This window comes from Anomalospiza imberbis, chromosome Z (genome assembly GCF_031753505.1).
Source record: "Anomalospiza imberbis isolate Cuckoo-Finch-1a 21T00152 chromosome Z, ASM3175350v1, whole genome shotgun sequence".
In the NCBI taxonomy this organism is placed as follows: domain Eukaryota; kingdom Metazoa; phylum Chordata; class Aves; order Passeriformes; family Viduidae; genus Anomalospiza; species Anomalospiza imberbis.
The window spans coordinates 43,479,131-43,496,899 of record NC_089721.1 but is presented as its reverse complement, the minus strand read 5'-3'; the positions used below and the strand labels follow the sequence as shown (position 1 = coordinate 43,496,899).

The 17,769-nt window shown below is 36.8% G+C and overlaps 1 protein-coding gene across 2 annotated transcripts in view; it reads right to left on the bottom strand.

Annotated features, from left to right (window-relative positions):
* The window catches only part of PCSK5 (proprotein convertase subtilisin/kexin type 5), a 220,552-nt gene that overhangs the window by 70,071 nt on the left and 132,712 nt on the right, over nt 1-17,769 (bottom strand). For both annotated transcript variants that reach the window (XM_068177017.1, XM_068177018.1), the window contains exons 11-13: nt 13,062-13,179; nt 11,853-12,041; nt 2,426-2,562 (exon numbers count right to left, since the gene is read on the bottom strand). In XM_068177017.1, the coding sequence (XP_068033118.1) occupies nt 2,426-2,562; nt 11,853-12,041; nt 13,062-13,179 (444 nt within the window). The remainder of the gene's footprint in view (nt 1-2,425; nt 2,563-11,852; nt 12,042-13,061; nt 13,180-17,769) is intronic.

Here is a 17,769-nt window from a genome sequence, read left to right as displayed (position 1 = left end):
TTTTGGCTGATTCCATAATTTAATCTGGCTAGAATAATCCTTTCCCTGCTTGTATTTAGAATGTGTAACAAAGGTCCCCTGTTGTATCTATAGAAGGAAGGGTATACTGCAATGTTTCAGAGCAAACATATATTCACCTCCATAAACTCTACAGAATTAAATGTAGAAATCACATGCATTACTTTTATGAATTGGACTCTTAATTTCTTTTCAGGTAACAGGTGTGGCATTACCTTGCCAATGCAGGGATATGATAACACATTGGGTCTTTCTTTTTAATTTGATTACAGAAAAATGGCAACTCTTAATTCTAAGACCTTTCAAGAGCAGAGTAAACACATGCACAGAACACAAACAAGAAACAGGCATGATGATGATATCAGTGTGATAAACTGCAGGCTATGGTGATAAACTGGAGAGGCACCATGAACTGGAAAGGCACCAGGCATAAATTATGTTTAAGCACCTTTTGTTTACTTCATGTTCTCTTCAGTGCAGAGACTAATCCCGATATGCCCAAATACCTGAATTTATCCACCACTAATATATGGCAGGCACTTCCAAATCTTTTTGAACAGAAGAGTTACTGGACAGTTTTCATCAGAGGGCAACCACTGCTCTAGAAAGATGGGGGATACATTACTAGACAATATACAATGAACCAGGATCCAAATTCACAACCACACTGCATCTTGTGAAAACCAAATGCACATAAAAACCAAACTAGTCTCAAGCAGTGTTCCCCATCATGGTTAAAACAAAGTAGAGGATAAGCTCTCCAGCAGGACTTTTTCAGTAGATCAGCTTCCTCCAGACCCCTAGGTTTTACAGACCTACTTTCTTTCAGTCCTCTAGCCTTACTATGCCTTTTCCAGTGTTGCATCTTTAGGCCTTAGTTCTGATGGAGGAAAAGAAATCAGCTCCATTAGATTAGCTACTGTAGCTACTGAGAGAGTATATATACTGAGAGTATATATAATGTATTGAAATCAATAAACCTATATAACTATATGTATAGTTAAACTGTGCAGGAGTGTGCAGGAACAGGCCCATAAGTGTAAAGCTGGAAATGTAGCAGGCCACTTTGAGATCGTCCTGGTGATGTAGAAGGACTGTACAATATAGCTGGAGAATTGCCCAGATTAAAAGTTTGCAAAATGGCTCCAAGCTACTTCGTTTTTAGTGCAAGGTGTGTGTCAGGGAAGAGAGAAATAGCTGAAATGGATTACTCTTCTTGAAGGCTGTCCTTCACACCTGTTGGATGAACCAGTGGGTTTCAGTACAAAGGTGAAGAGTTACCCTAACTTGTCCTTCTCACCAGAGATGTTCCTGGATGTGTCAGGAATAACAAGTGTAAAATGGAGTTGAAAATACTTCATTTATGTCTCTTTTCAGTAATTTGATTAAAATTAAATTACTTATTTGCTACATAATACCTCCCCATCTATCAAATTCTAAAGCACTGAAAATTAAAAAAAAAAACGGAACACAAAACCTTCTCCTGAATCTCTGACCAGTTTTGCTTATACTCTGTGGCTGCTTTTCCAAACACATTTAGTCAGTATCCCCTTTTAGTGTACTGGAAACTTTGCTTTTTCATTTAGTGGTGCATTTAACATAGTTTGGTTAAAATCAAACCATAGCTGCAAAGCTATGGTGAGAAGTGATCAGTTGTGATAAAGTGAAATTTAAAACACTAGCAAAGTTGGTGATTCCTTTAAGAGCTCTAGGGGAAGATAATCAAGATTCTCAAAATGCTGTGCTTGAAGTTAACCATATGACTATACAGCTAACATTTAAATAACACTGGCCATGGTGTAAAAAGTTACCAGAGTCTAGAAGACGTTTTCTGCTCAGAAATGTTGAAAATCATACTTTATCTTTGTCTTCATTAGAAGACCATATCAACCACATAGTGTGTAAAAGCTTGTCAAATTTTGGCTTATAATTGCTGGTTTACTATCCTAAAAAACTAAAATCAGGTTATGTAAACTAGTGAGCCAGGCAATAAGACAAAAGATTTAATGGTTGGACAAAGAACTGTTTTTTAAAAGTTGAGACTGGCTATTGGAACATGACAAAGCTAAAGTAGAAATAAAGAATAGAAACAGAGAATTAAAATTCTCAATCAATTCTATCATCAGTGATTTAGTGAGGCTGATCTGTATCTTAAATTTTTTTTAAACAGATCACCTAAAAAACCTATAGAAATAAGTTCAGAATGAAAGTAAACCATGTATCTTAAAAGGTAAATAACAGTAACATAAAAATGAAGAGTGCATTGATAACTTAAATTTAGAATAATGCTCTTTCCATCTATGGCTTCTCACCAAAACCAGTGAGATGTTCCAGGTGTAAATAAAATGTGGAAAACAGCAAGCACTTTACAGAATTCACAGAGCCCACATAAACGTTAGAGTCCTACCTGGAGTCTTGAAATTTCTCAGCTGAGATGGAGTGTCACAGATTTCCAAGATCCAATCACCTGCTGCTTTTTCACTCCAGCAGTGAGTAGTCATAAACTCCCAGTTTTTGAATCCTTCCATGGAATGATCAAATAGCCTAAAACAAATTATGACATTATTTCAAGGCAAACTTTTTTTTTCCTGGGGAGCTGTGCCTCCAAGTGTGCACTTTCAAACTCCTGAATAACTCTTGAATAATCAGCCAGTTTGTTCATCTGTACCTTCATATAACATTATTCATGATGGTTTTCTCACATGTATTTCAAGCACATTCAACAGTTCTTTGTTGCTTGATGGAAGAGAGTCTTTACATGCCATCATGTTTTTATAATGAAAAAGAGAATGGCAAGCAAATTCATTGCAAAAACACCATAATTGCTAATACTCTTTAATATGATTCCTGGGTCTTGGAAAAACTGCATATAATACAGAATTCTATTGCTTCAACAGCATGATGTAATTACAAATAAGTTGTAAGCTGGAAAATTTCAGTAACATTTATTTTTGGCTTTGGATTGCAATACTTAAAACCAAATAAAAAGAGTAAGTTTAAGATAATAGCAATTCAATACATCACTTCTTGTGAGGAAGTAATATGCACCAGAGACATTGGCCTCAATCCTCAAACAAACAAGGTATCACCCTCTTCAAACACTTCACAGAATTCAGTTTGGGTAAACTGAGAGACTAGTGGTATCTGATGGTTTAATCAAACCAATACCATTACCATAATTTAAATACTTAGGCTGTGGGTGAAGACATTAGAACTTAGGCCTGGATTATGATAATTTCTAGTATAGGGGGACCAATTTCAGATACTGCAATGTGATTGTGATCCCCTATGAGACAGGGAAGGAGGACCCTTCCTGGCAGGAGATTAGACACAAGAGAATTTGCACTTTTATTTAGTGTTCACAGTGTGTTGCTTGGTAGCCCAAAACTATTGATGAGAAGAGTACTCTAAGTAGGACTGTTGCCTCCAATAAAATCGTGGCTCAACTTAAAAAATATATGTGTAACTATACATTCACATGTATGTATTTTTATATATTTGTGTATATATATACACAGAGATATATATGCATGTATATACATACATATGTGTGTGTAATATCTAGCACTATTTAAATTTGATCTTTGTGTGATTAAATATTTTTAAAAGACAAGAATCTCTACAGTAGAAAATCCAATGGATTGAAAATGTTTTTCCATAAAACAGAGAAAAGCCTAGCATTAGACAACATAAATATTATATTTGAATTCATGTGAATCTGTTCTTTTCTAAGCTAATTTCAAGCTCTATTCTTAAAAGGCTGTGACATTCAGCAAACAGGAAAACAGGATGTTTGTGTAGGTACAGTCCTGGTGAAAACTGCCACATGGGATGGGAATAAAATGACATAGTTCTTGCTGGAAGCTTTGGTCAGTCAGAGGCGTGGGGTCAGGTACTGTGTCCCCAGCAATTCTTGCAAAAGAAACTGTATGGACCTACAGGACTGGTGCACTTCATAGGGCTCATCCAAAACCAGATTTTCATGGTCTCAATTCAAACATAAAATCACAGAATTATAGAGTATCCTGAGCTGGGAAGGAGCATCAAAATCCAACTCCTGGCGCTACACAGGACAGCCCCAAGGGTTACAACACGTCTCTGAGAGCCTACTCCAGTGCACAGAAGAACCCTTTCCTAATATACAGCCTAACTCCCCTGACACAACTTCAGGCCATTCCCTCAGATCCTCTCACTGGTCACCACAGAGGACACTGGTGTCAGCTCCTTGGCTTCCCCTCATAAGGAAGATGTGGACTGTGATGAGGTTTCCCCTTAGTGTCCTCCAGGCTGAGTACGACAAGCGACCTCAGCTGCTCCATGTATGGCTTTCCCTTCAGACCCTTCACCATCTTTGCAGCTTCCTTTGGACACTCTCCAATAGCTTTACAACCTTCTTACATTCTGGTGCCCAAAACTGCCCCCAGCACTCGAGGTGAGGCTGCCCCAGTGCAGAGCAGAGCAGGACAATCCCCTCCCTTGCCTGGTTGGCAATGCTGTCCCTGATGCCCCCCCAGGACACACTTGGCCCTCCTGGCTGCCAGGGCATTGCTGGCTCATGATCAGCTTGCCATTCAGTTTGGGCTACCTTTTCCCATTTTATATGAATACCTATAATAGCAGTCTAATTTATTAGCACTTATAAAACTGAATTAAAATATACATTGGGATTAATTTTCACTGATTAATTGCATGAGATTGCACAGTTCTGTGCTTCTGTGTATGTGCCTGTAAGTGTATTATGTAGATATATTTTGGCAGCAGAATGGGCCTGTTTCATGTCACAGTTAAATCAGTTGTGTGAATACAGCAAATCTCACAAAGGCATGGCACATACTATTTACTGAAATGGTAGAAATTATTACACAGTCATTATCCAGAATTTCCAGGCAAGTATGTTCCATTTAAGTCATGTAGGTTATTTCCAACTGTTATTCAAATTACCATACTGTTGTTTTCTGATAGCTTATGTATTACTTTCTAAACATGCTGTCAATGCAACAAGGCACCAGTATTTCTCTTTGCTCTTGTAGCAACTAAATTATGTAGTATTATACAAGTACTGTGCAATTACAGATTTGTATTCACTGAGCTCCTATTCATATACTTTAGAAACATGAGCTTCTCTTTATTTTTACTGTAATTAATTTGATATTTTCCATAGTGGGTAACTATGGAAACTTTTTGGATAACTAGGTGTGTCATGTTTTGAAATTTTAAAGTATCATCGGATATCCATTTTAATAATTCTTTTAAGTCATTTTGGGTGGAAGAGACAAAAAACCCACGTCTTGTTTTTAAAAACACTGTTACCTCAAATATGCTGCGACCAGAACTGTAAGCTTCCATCCATGGAAATGGGGAAAATTGGGTAATATTATTTCTGAGAAAAATGACTATTTTTTTTAAAGAATACCTCTTTGAGAAAGATTTTAATTTTATAAAATAAGGTCTAAATTGGAATCTTTGAATGTATGAACTGTGGTTCTTAATTGTAGGAAACATTCTAGAAATAAGTCAAAAAGCTACAGACAGGTCAAAAGAATAGTTAAAGAAAAAGTGGAAACATACTGACTCTGAGTCTGTGTATGTATTTTGGACATACAAAATTGTCCAAGTAGTTTTGCTTTGCTTTGTTTATCCACTAAACTCTCAAATCAAAGAACCTATGAGACAATGCAGGGATTTCGCTTTAAGTGGTGTTAAATAAATGAATGAAATGATCAAATGTTCAGCTGTATATTCCTTATTCAGAAAGAAATGCATAGGATCTTTTAAGAAGTATGCAGCCAGTCCAGAATTTAATTTTGTAAATTGTCAAAATTCCTATTGAAGACACACTTATGACACAGAATATCATGGGTTAATAAAATTTAGTACATGGTCTGATGAACTGCTAATTGACTACTACAGATTATTATAGACTAAAATACTTAAACAAGATTACTAGAATAATCTGATATATTTTTATGACCATGATCATATACCTGTACTCATGAATGCAACATGCTTTTAAAGACCAAAGTGATTAACGACATTAGAATTTTCAAAACTTGTTTGCTAACATAAGCACAATATGCCAATTCTGTTACTCAATTACTCAGGGGACCTTTCTTAGAAACAGAACACTCAACATGGTGTGGATGTTCCTGCATGATTGACTATATAATTATAAGCTGCTGCTTAGAATGAATAACAGCATTACATAAAAAAAAATTGATCATCTCTCTCTGAGAAGTTTTATGCCATACTCATCACATATCATATATATGTCTAGATAACAATATATGCTACACAGTATAGAATAAAATGCTTATTTTTCTTAAAACAAATTCAAGAGTCTTGATCTCTTCCACTGCCACCACTTCAGCCTAAAAATTGCATAACCTTTCTCTTCAAGAACATAATTTAAAGCAGAAATATTAATCTGTAATCAAACTTTAAACCCAGAGGAAGGCAATTAGTCACTTTCTAATAGCATTAAAAATCCAATAAACAAATGTGTCAGCTTTTCAGCAAAGAATCTTTAAATTCTTAAATGCTTGGAAGAATTTATTTCAATTTTTAATTTCATGTGAGAAAAGGCAGTGAAGGTAGAGGATTTGTTTAGCAACATCAGCATTACCTGTCATAAACACTAAGAAGTAAACACATAAAAGGAGCTTTTTTCCAGTTATCTAGATTGCTTGTTTCAGCTGAGAAGGTGCAGCTGCACCTGACTGACAGCAATGGTTGTATACTGAAGTTAAGAAACTGGAAATCCTGCACTAGCTAGTGGCTGTGGCTGCAGTGGAGTAGCTGGAAAGAGGTAAGAATTTCCTTCTTCTACATCAGCTGTCTTTGTTATGATGTGGTCCAGAACACAAAATGGCGAACTCATGGGCAAGTAGTCCTTGCCCAGAAGTTTGCACAGCCACAAGACTTCAAAGTGTGCTTATAGTTTGAAGAGACTATGTAGTGCCTTCCCAAGCTGCATACCTAAAAGTGCTTTGCTCATCTATTCTCCTTAAAGCAGCTCTTCTCCACAGGGTCGAATCATCAGCTCCCTGTGAGATGTAGCCCTTGAAAAACTGCAGACAGCTCAAACTGACTCAAACAAAGCTTCAGCCAGGCCCTACTGCTCATCTGCACTGAAGTATTAAAAAAAAAAATAAATGGTCAGAGAACACACTAGGTATTTTAGAAGCTTTCTTGCTTTCTTATCTACATGTGGAAGATCACTTAAAAATTTTGGGTGTGGAGCTAAAGAAAACATATTTGAAGTTTTTACATACACTATTTTTTTTGTTTTCATTTTCATGTCATACCTGGTTATAACAGTTAGTTTTATGGAACAATGGATATCTCTGAACTATCATGATAAAATTGTATGGAGTAACATGAACAATAGTGTACAATGCCTGCCAGCCTGAAATAGTGGCTAGTATGGCAATCACAATCTTTAAAAGTGGAGAACTTTTCCCCTGGAATTACACATATCCACATTTAACGATCATTATTTGTAGACATGTCAGGCTGAGGAGCTCCATACACTCCACTGGTCAGCCAGCTGCTCAGTAGTGCGATATCTATTCATAAACCCCCCCAAAGAAAAAAAAAAAAAAAAGAAAAGAAAAAAAATAGCCAACATGAATGAAACAAAACATACAAGTATGAGTTGGGAGAAATGGTTTTCCAAGAACTGTTTCACCCTGAAGACACAGTACAAGCACAGGATTATTGTTAGCTCATTGTGGACTTAGATTACTACCACCTCAGAGAACTTTTCATTGAGACTCAGCATGAAGATTGGCCCTTATGTTTCATCATATTAGTATTAAAATGCTAGTTTTCTTTAATATTAGAGTATAACATGTAAGCTGGAAAAAAGATGCATACCTATAATGAAAGTTTTCCCCTACTTCAGATCACCAAGGCATTTTATGAAGCAAACAACTGAGTAAGATTAGATAAGAATAACTTGTGTTTGGTCTAAGAGTTCTGCAGAGGAGGATATTATTAAAATTTACTGATTGTCTAAGGTTTCATGATAGGAAAAAGATGGTAATGAAGATACATTCTTTTGTTACTTAAGAGAAATATTAATACCAGGGCCATATAAGCTTATGAAGCTAGTGGCCTGGAAAGTTGCCACCATGTGGCTGAAATATTTCAGTTACGCAGTTCAAATGGCAACAGCTGCTTTAAATTTAAAGGGCAAGAATTAAATAAGCCATGCCTTCAGTGGGAGACAAATGAGCCCTAAGTTTGCTTCTCCTAGTCCCTTCGTATCTAGCTTCTCCTCCATAGCCTGCCTGTAGTGAATGTTTGTTAGAACTGACCTTGGTATGTCTCAAAAAACACTCAGAAACCCACACTGCCAAATCCACTGGCCAGTTGTTTTTGGAAATGGGATACTGTTCCCCTTTGGACTTAACTCTAGCCTCATCCTCACAGCAGCCAATACATTTCCAGCCTGTATTTTCCTCTGGTGCAGTGCATCCAATGTAATCATGTTTAGTACTTTCCAAACAACAAAGCAGATGTTCGCTGTAATGCAGATTTTGAAGAATACACATAAGGCTTAAAGCAGTGACAGTGTTATCCACCAAATGCCTGCAAAGGAATCCACATTGTTTCTGACTAACAAGTTTTCTTACTGAAGTAATTTTAGGGGGTGCCAACATTAAGGATAAAATATGCAGAAAAAAGGCCAAATATTGCCTTGAGGGACCTACTTGTCAATGCACCAGAAATTACACACAATCACTTTTCTTCCAGAATTGGTGGAGAAGTGCACATGTGAAATATACCTTTTGCACTTAAAAACATTTTACCAAGCAAACTGTTTCAAATTAAACCCAGATGCATAACTGCTTTACATTGCATGTAAAGCAATGGGGTTTTCCCTGGTTTCAGTAAAAACAGCTGGTATTGCTGCTATTAATCCTGTACATGTACATTAAAAGGTCTTGTATATCTGAGAAAAACATCTCAGTCAGGTAGTAGCAATGTACAACAGCCTCTGGGCCCTCTGTCTATAGCAGAAAAAACAGACTATTTGCTGCCAATGTATTCTCTCCATGCATGCTTACAACTGAATGCATTTACTCACTGATATTCAGTATTATTGATACTTTAAAAATCAAATGCCTTGTAACTAATTTTTCATACTAGAGAATAACAACTAGAGAGTAACAATCCTATTTCAAGTTTTATTTCATCACATGATGCTAAAACATATACATCAGCAACACACAGCATACTCCTAATTTCAAGAAATGACTACCTCTTTGCTGTATGACTTCTTACAGCAAGGCCAAATAAAGTAAGCCTTGAAACACCATTTTAGAAAGTATTATGTTCATATCCCTCACTTTACCCTAAGAAAGGCCTCATGAAGGCTCTAGGTATTTCAGACCTAGAATTTGGAATATACATTTATCCCTAGTATTAGTAGCCCATCAGCCCAACGTGATGGCTAGTCGGTATATTTCTGAAGTTTCCATGGGAAGGGAATTTCTGGTGAGACTCTACAAGCTCTGTCATGAATAATTTGTTTCCTGGAAAGTGACAAAACGTGGCAAGGCCTTTCAGGTTTATTTGTTTTCTGTTTAGTCTTCTGACACTATCATGTAAGAAAGAGCAGAACAACCTCTTATTTTATTATGTATATCTGCATTCCCTTTCTCTACTGCAGGTACAGAAAATAATTACTTTTAAGGTGCAGGGGTTACAAAGACACTGATTGAATTAAATTTTGTACCTATTCCACACACCAATCATCACCAGAGGTGAACTGTGAATCCTGGAATGTATTTCCCACTTGCTGTGAGTCAGCTGCAGCACATGAAAGTCTAGAGCCAAAAGTTAGCTGTGTTAAGACCACTAGGTTTACACAAGATTGTTTTGTTTGGATATCTAGTTGGATGGCTTTCATGTTTTTTCATTTTGAACTGAGGAACAACTACTGCATGAAAATGGAAGAAAAAACTAAAGAAGGATTTCTTCAAACAGAAAAACAAAAGCCTGTTTCATAACTAATAAGAGAAACCTGTCTCGCACTGGTTAGCAGAAGACAAATTCTTTGTTCAGTGCAGTAGTGCAGCAGGGAGATACAGATATGCGTGCCTATGTGCTTTATCAGCAACCTATGACAGCACTCACAATGGAACACAGGAGATATTCTAGAGGACCCCAAACTTCCAGGACAACTTTCTCTCCATTTGGTGAATTAGTGTCTACAGCTTGAAGAATATTTTCAGTTTACCTTTTCTTTTAATTTAACATAATCTCTAATGAAAATGTGTATTCACAGTTCAATCAGAACCAAGTCCATTTGACCTCCAAGTGTCTCCATAACAGGCTGTTTCAAGTGGAAATATAAGTCCTTCTGTCACTGATATACAGGAGGACATGCAAGTCTCCAGAGCTAGATAATCAGCATTTCTGGCTGAGGAAGCATGGATGAAAAGCAGTCTGGAAAGCAGGCCACTCAATTCATTAAAAGCCCTGAGGAGTAGGACTAGGGATATTAATTTTGTGAAGAATTAAGCATGATGACAGAAGAGCTCTAACAGCACAGGTTTGATAGATGGCAATTTTTGCAGTTTCTGATACGTAACATCAGTAAATACCAACTTTTCTGTGGGAGCCATGCTTTATGTCTATCAAAATGGCAGTCACCTAAATCAAGTCATCAAGGAAAAAGAATTATCTATCATACTATGTTCTCATCAGGAAGAAGATTTCTAGCTAGTCGGAGAAGTATACAAGCATTTCTTACTGTAAATGTAACTTATTTGCATATTTGAAACTGGAGTAAAATTTAGAAAGTTTTCTGATGTTTCTTAATGCCTTAACCGTGTCTAGTAGGAGGTGGTGTTTTTGACCATGGATTTAGCAAGAATTACATGGCAAAGACTGCCAATATTTTCTTTGAAGAAAATTTCTGCTAGTAGATCAGAGAAACAGAATCATTACTGAGAAGTCTTTCAGTTTGCTAATGATTCCCTCCAGTTATCATTTGTCCAATGATACACTGGACGAAGAGATACTTCTCTGAGTTCAGTAAGAAGAATAAAAAAGACAATTTGATGCACTGTGACAGTTTCTCCAAAAACATAACATAGAGGTGACAGGATGAGGAAGAAGATTGATCCTTCTAGTAGCTGTTGTTAAAATAGTTGGACATTTGAAAGCAAGTATCCATCACTGAACTGATGTCTAACTTAAAAAAAATTTTGAAGGCAATGCCTAACTTTTAAAAGCTTTAAATTGCAATTTACAAATGAACCCTATAATTTCAAGTGCTAGTGCTACTTTTCAGTGTTGTCCTACTATAAACTTTTCATGGATTGAGTAAGTTTACTTTGAAAAAAAAAGGATTTGGAAGCAGGTAACATCAGGGTTTTAAAAAATAGTAGTAAATATAGTAGTAAATATACACTACTCTATCTGATTTTCATTGCTACCAAAAAAAAAAAAAAAAAAGAAAAGAGAAAATCAAAAAATAAGTGGTGATATGTAGAAACATTTTGATTCAGCTTCCTTATGAACACTGAGTCTGTTTTCTTCACATTTTCCAGCCATCTGATAAATGGTGAGCCACACAAGAAGTACTGAAATTGACTAATCTTTGTCTTGGAGTTCAACAGTTTTAACACTGCTCTTCTACTGAGACTGTCATCTCTGCGTTCATTTGTACTTCACTCTGCCCATCCCTCTAAGAAAAAATAATTAGCTTGTGTCTTCTAGCATCCCTGCTGTAATGACTTGACTACTCTTTGCTGACACTGACATGTCTATGCAGGCTTTACATGTTGACTGTACTGTGAAACTGGGTTGTCATACTATACCTGTTGGCCAAGAGCTGTGACCTAGTCCCAGAAGGAGAGGTTAGGTAAATTGCCAAGTCTCCACGTCGAGGGTGAGTAATAGTGATACGTACAACAACATGCTCCAAGTAGATCACATGGTGGTTAGGATTATCTGAACAGCCAGTGGCTTTGTAAATTGAACGGACAATGCTGTCAGGTCGTATTGTTCTATAACAGAAGCACAGCAAACAACATCAGCATTTCTTGCTTTTTGTGTAAAATACACAACCTCATCTTTTTTGCTTAGTAGAGAATGACAGTGTTGGACAACTGAGAAGTCAGTAGCCTATAATCACTAGTTTTGACATGTGCTTCCTAGCTGAAAATACCACTATAGGGTAATTATTTCACTGCAGATAATGGTTAATGGCAACTGCCTGGGTTTCTGTTAAGCACATACAAAAGGTAAAATAGGAATAAGCCTTTGGGACAGCATTATTGTGGATTAGTGGCCAGCTGAGACTTGCTGAGATTGTCATGGGATCACAGCTGGTTGCTAAACCCCAGGAAATGCCTGGCATAGCTAATCCTAGTTTACGTAACAGTGAGTATTACATGTTAACTTTACCAAAAGGCATCTGAATCAGCTGGTTTAAATTGACATGATATCCTCACAGACTATACCAGTTATGGATCAAGCCTGTCAAATATAATTACCAAACAATATTCTTAGTGCTTTGGAAGTGTGCCTCATGCTTGCTGCTGTCTCTATATCCATGGAGTGCACGTAACAGAATTTTGCTCTTAAGCCTGGTTTTATAGAGACCTTAACTTAGCAAGTGAAAAGCAGTTCAGTTTTGGCCTCTGAACTAGAGACTCTCCTAAGACTATTGGAGAGAGACAGTATCATACAGTTTCAAAAGCATATTTGCTTTTTACATATTGGACTGTTAAATCTGTCCCTTCTTGCAAAGGTGACTGAAATGCATTCAACCAAATATTCTTCTTCTTTGATGTATCATCCATATAGAAATCCATCACTAGCCAGTCCAGACTGTTTTACACCTTCACCTTCTGCAATGTTCTTTAAACTAGAGCCTTTTCCCGTGCACTAAATCTGTAAATGTGACAGACTCCCTGGTATGGCTTTAAAAATTATACATTATACACAATGCAAGGGAGGGGTAAAGTATACCCAATTTCTTTCCATAAGTTTATGCCAGCAAGAGTTTTGGTAGCAGGTATTACTTGATTTGCCGATCTGTGTTCTCCACACACACATGCTGTGGAGGCACCGTTGTCCACTTTTCTGCTTCTGTCACCATTGCTTCAGCATCCATCAGTCCAAATCCATAAAGGTGGCTCACTGCAAGGTACAAACAAAATGGATACAGTTATAGCATTGACCCTTGGGTTTCATCACAGACTAATTCCAGAGTGTCACATCCTCACAGGAGTTACTTATTTTCTCTTCTTCCTTACTTTCACTCAAAGCTCCAAAATCTCATTGCCAGGAACAAAAATGACTATATCTAATTTGTTCCAACAAATCTGTTCACTGCTTTATTACAGAAGTGGCAAGAGGCACTACCTACACTGCCTACCATGAGAACTACAAAATGCCAGTGACTAAAATTGCCTCTGGCTGCCCTTTGTCCATGTGCCTCAATTCAGCTTAGCCCTTTTATATGACAAGGGGCTAAGCATAATGAATGAGAGGAAGGTTACTTTCATTACTCAAATACCAAACACATACATGTGTATTCAAGGAAGCTGATACAAACTTGAGAAGGAACAGACCATTTTGTAACTTGTATTCTCTGAACTTCCCTGAGTGTAAGCAGCATGTGGATGCTCATCTGTTCATGTATACCGTAGGTTTGCCATTGGCCAACCAACTAGGCAGATCCACCATCTCCCTAAATCTGTCTGCTTGATGAGGGTAAAAAGCACTTTCTGAATCAGCTGTGTGTTTTTGATTGCTGTTCCAATCTAAACAGAGATTTTCAAAAGGGTTTTGATGAATTGGAAGAGCTGCTAACCATGATGTTCCATTGTGACAAATCGGTACTCTTGATAAAGTTCTGACAGCAGAAGGTGAAAGAAAAAAGCTTCCACAGGAGGAGTTTAGATTATAAATATTAGTAAATCAGTTTTTCTTGCTACCACAGAAACCCACAGAAAATTGTAAGTGCAAGTATAACCAGCAATGAAACAAAGCGTGGCATAAGTCTTTCCAACTACATGTTGTAGAGGGTTTGTGAAAGCAATCTCTATTCATTGCCAAACCAAAATTCAAAGGATTCTATCTGAAAAAACCCCAGCCTTCTCAAACCAATACAGTCCAAAGCTTAAGGATCACATCTTCCAAATATCTAGTACTGTCTGAAACTGCCAGCTGAAAAGGATTCTTCAATTAAAAATACAGCAAGGTGTACTGATTGTGTAATGGTCTGGTTCTCTTCCCATCTCCTTCCCCATGAGCCCCAAACCAAAATGCACACAGCATGGAAATCTTCCTTTGGAGACATCTACATGCAGTTCTTCTGCCATGTAAGGCAAGCACTGTGTTCCAAAATGAAACACAACTAAAATATATGAAATTAAATAAATTCAGCCTTCCTTCAGCATTCTGAATTCTCTTTTATGTATTCAAGAAATAAATGGATGGGGAAAGAGATGTCCTGTTTCTATATGTGGGTGGAGCAGATGAAGACAATGAGAGCTTAGATGAACATTTTGCAGTATGAAGAAGATTCCTGTGATGGAAATGTCCTTAGTCTTAGATGTTATCTTGCAAATACTGCATCTGATAATGAGTGCATATTTATCTGTGAAGACATAAGTCTGTTCTTACACTAAAATTTTAATTAATAATTCTTCTATCTCCTTGGAAGATAATTGGGAGGAACAAGAGTCTTAACTCACATGGTATGTAACTGCACACCATTACTATGTATAGTACATTCAAAAAGCAAGGGAATAAATTTTCATGAATGGAATTTTTTTTCAGTTAACCCATGGAAAATGCATTTTTAATTCCTGATAGTTAGCAACTTATATTGAATTAGAGCTCAAGCTATCTGGTTTTAAAATGCTGTGTGTTCAACCCACCTTCTGAGCTCCAAGAGTCAAAATTCTCCTCACCTCACCTTTTTTTTGACAAGAAATAAGGGCAGAAAAGCACATGACACTGCCACCACCAGTCAGTGACCTTCAGAAGGAAACTTATGTGACTTTTAAGCTATTTACCCACAGATTTTTTTCATTAGTATGCACATTAAAAATGCAAATATAATTTATGGAGTGAGATTTCTATCCTTCCTACCCTAACAATTACTTGGAAGACAGAATTTAGGAGGGATTTTCATCCAGGAGAAAAAATTACCACTCAAGGTTTTGTGGTCGAGTTATTTGTCCATGACTCAATGTTTAAAATCTCTTGCATGAGAGCAGCAGTGTAGTGATAAGTTCTGCACCTGATGTTTTGGTTTTTTTTACAGTTTAGTCCTCCCATGTGGACTGACATTTGGCTGTCCAAAACATTTCCAATTCAAAGCCCTTGATCCAGTCGCCGGTTAGCAGCTGAATGTACCAGTAGAGACCCATAATTTTCAAAGGCCAAATTACAGCAATTAAGGAGAGAATCACAGAGTTAAACAAAGTAGTTGTGTCTTAGAAAAGAAAACAGATTTTTCTCTCTACTACCTTCAAATTGTGCTTCTTCATATGTACACATCTTTGTATTCCTGTGAGCTATACGCCAAGATGCCTGTCCCAAAAGTTAACAATAACCTGGTAGTCTACACAGAACTATATTTTTTTCTAGGAAACGCCTGGAACTGCCACTGATTTGTATGCAAAAGATACTGAGTTGACATTGCTAACCCAAATTAATCAAAAGCACTATCTGAAAGGTTATGATAACTGCAGCGTGAGATAAGCTAACTCCAAGTGTAAAACGCCTCCAGACCTTGCACCTACCTATTCACATCCTCTACATTATCACTGCTGTGAATTGCTACTGGGCTCAGCTGTTGCAAGGAGTCATGACACATGTCAAGAGGGAGTTTTGGGCTGTTTTGTACAAAGGACTTTGTTTTTCACAACCGAAACACAAATATGAGGCTGATACAATGTAAGCTGGTGGCTGAGGACTAGACTGTTGCTTTTATTAAGCTGAAGGGTTGAAAATGTGATTTCCTTGTGTAACCAAGGTGTCCATTGGTAGAGCTGTCTTGAATTCTCTCTCCAGTCAGGCAGAAGTACTAATTGATCATTTTTATTTCTGCAAAATCACAGGCATACACAGAGCCTTACAGGTGCAGGGCATGTTTCAGAGAAAAACTTGTTTCCCACAACACAAAATAAATACTAAGTTTTAGCTGATGTCTTTAATATTTTTAAAGATGTTTTTATCTTAAAGATGAAACAACATTTCTCAGGGTTAAAGTCCATTTATTTACCCCTGGTGCAATTCCTCATTAGTACACCATGAAAACAAGGCCTTCTGAGCTGTTGGAGAGACTTCCCTGGCTTTTTCATAATCTCCTTGCTTTTGTCTGAAATTGCTGTTGAAAATTCAGTAACTTTCTCATTTACATATAAAACTACCCTCAAATCTGAAGTTAGCATGTATATATCCCATCTGACTTGACTATGAGAAATATGAATAGATAGTGTTGATAAATCATAACAGAGAATCATGCAGACTTCAGAAAAATTTGGCCCAAACACTAAAACTACAACATTTCCAATGCAGATAAATTTGATTTGCTAGGCTGCAGTTTCATTGCCTGTCATCAAGATGTCTCATCAGTAACTTAAACACTAAGACTTCCTTGCTATTTTACTCATGTGACAAAAGGCTTGCATTAAATTTTCTCCTTACTATATTTCTGACCTTTTATATATCATATCCCATGTACTGTGAAAGCAGCATTTGAAATATAAACATTTTGTATACACATAACAAATCAGGAGAGAAACAGTAATAATTTCAGTGTGACAAATGAGGAATATGCAGCTTCCTCAACCAGATTAATCTGTTTCATTTGTGAACTATAATAATCTATCCACTTATGCTACTATAGGATTTTGATCTAAAATGAGATTGACAGAATAGGAGTCTAAAATGTCCATGGTTTCTTAAAATGTACTATAGTTTCTTAAATATTGCTTAGCACATCTAGAATATGTGAACCTCTTGAGTTACTCTCAGCCCACAAATACGTTCAACCAATCTACACCAATCTTTTACATTTGACATTTTAATTGCAAATAGAATGAACTAATTCTATAATGCTTTAACAATTCCATATTGCTTTTCTGTCATTTGCTTGGAATACTGAAATGTTTCAACAAGGAAAAACAACTGTTTAACAAGAATTAAAGGGACAAAAAGGGGAGAAATGTTATGATGACATGGCTTAAACTGTTTTGTTTTGTCATGTCCTCTCTAAGACAACACTGATCTTGAATAACAATTCATCTTGCTTCAGCCATATTCTTATTTGATGTCAACTTGTCACCAGTAACCTGTGACAACTGAGTGTGATTTCTGAAATATATAACTGCTTTACAAGCCAGTAACACAAGTGTGCAAGAACATGCGTTTTCATTCTTACTTTTGAAACCAACTCCCTCATGGTTTTCAAATTAAGCACATTATTTGTATTTTTGTATTATACACAGAACAATCGCTCAATTTCTGTACCTAAAACCAAACGCAACAGCAAACTAAGTATTTCCTCCCCAAAGAATTCCCTGAAATCCAGGAATTTTTAAAGACTCAGTATGGATGTGGGAAGATTGAATTCTTAGACCTATCACCATACTAGAGAAGGTTGTGAAAAACATAAATTTGCCCAGCAGATTTGTTTAGAAAGTGGCAGCTACAAAGATGCACAATAAGAATCTGAAGGGCCTCTCTATCATAGGATGGTAGAAGCACAGA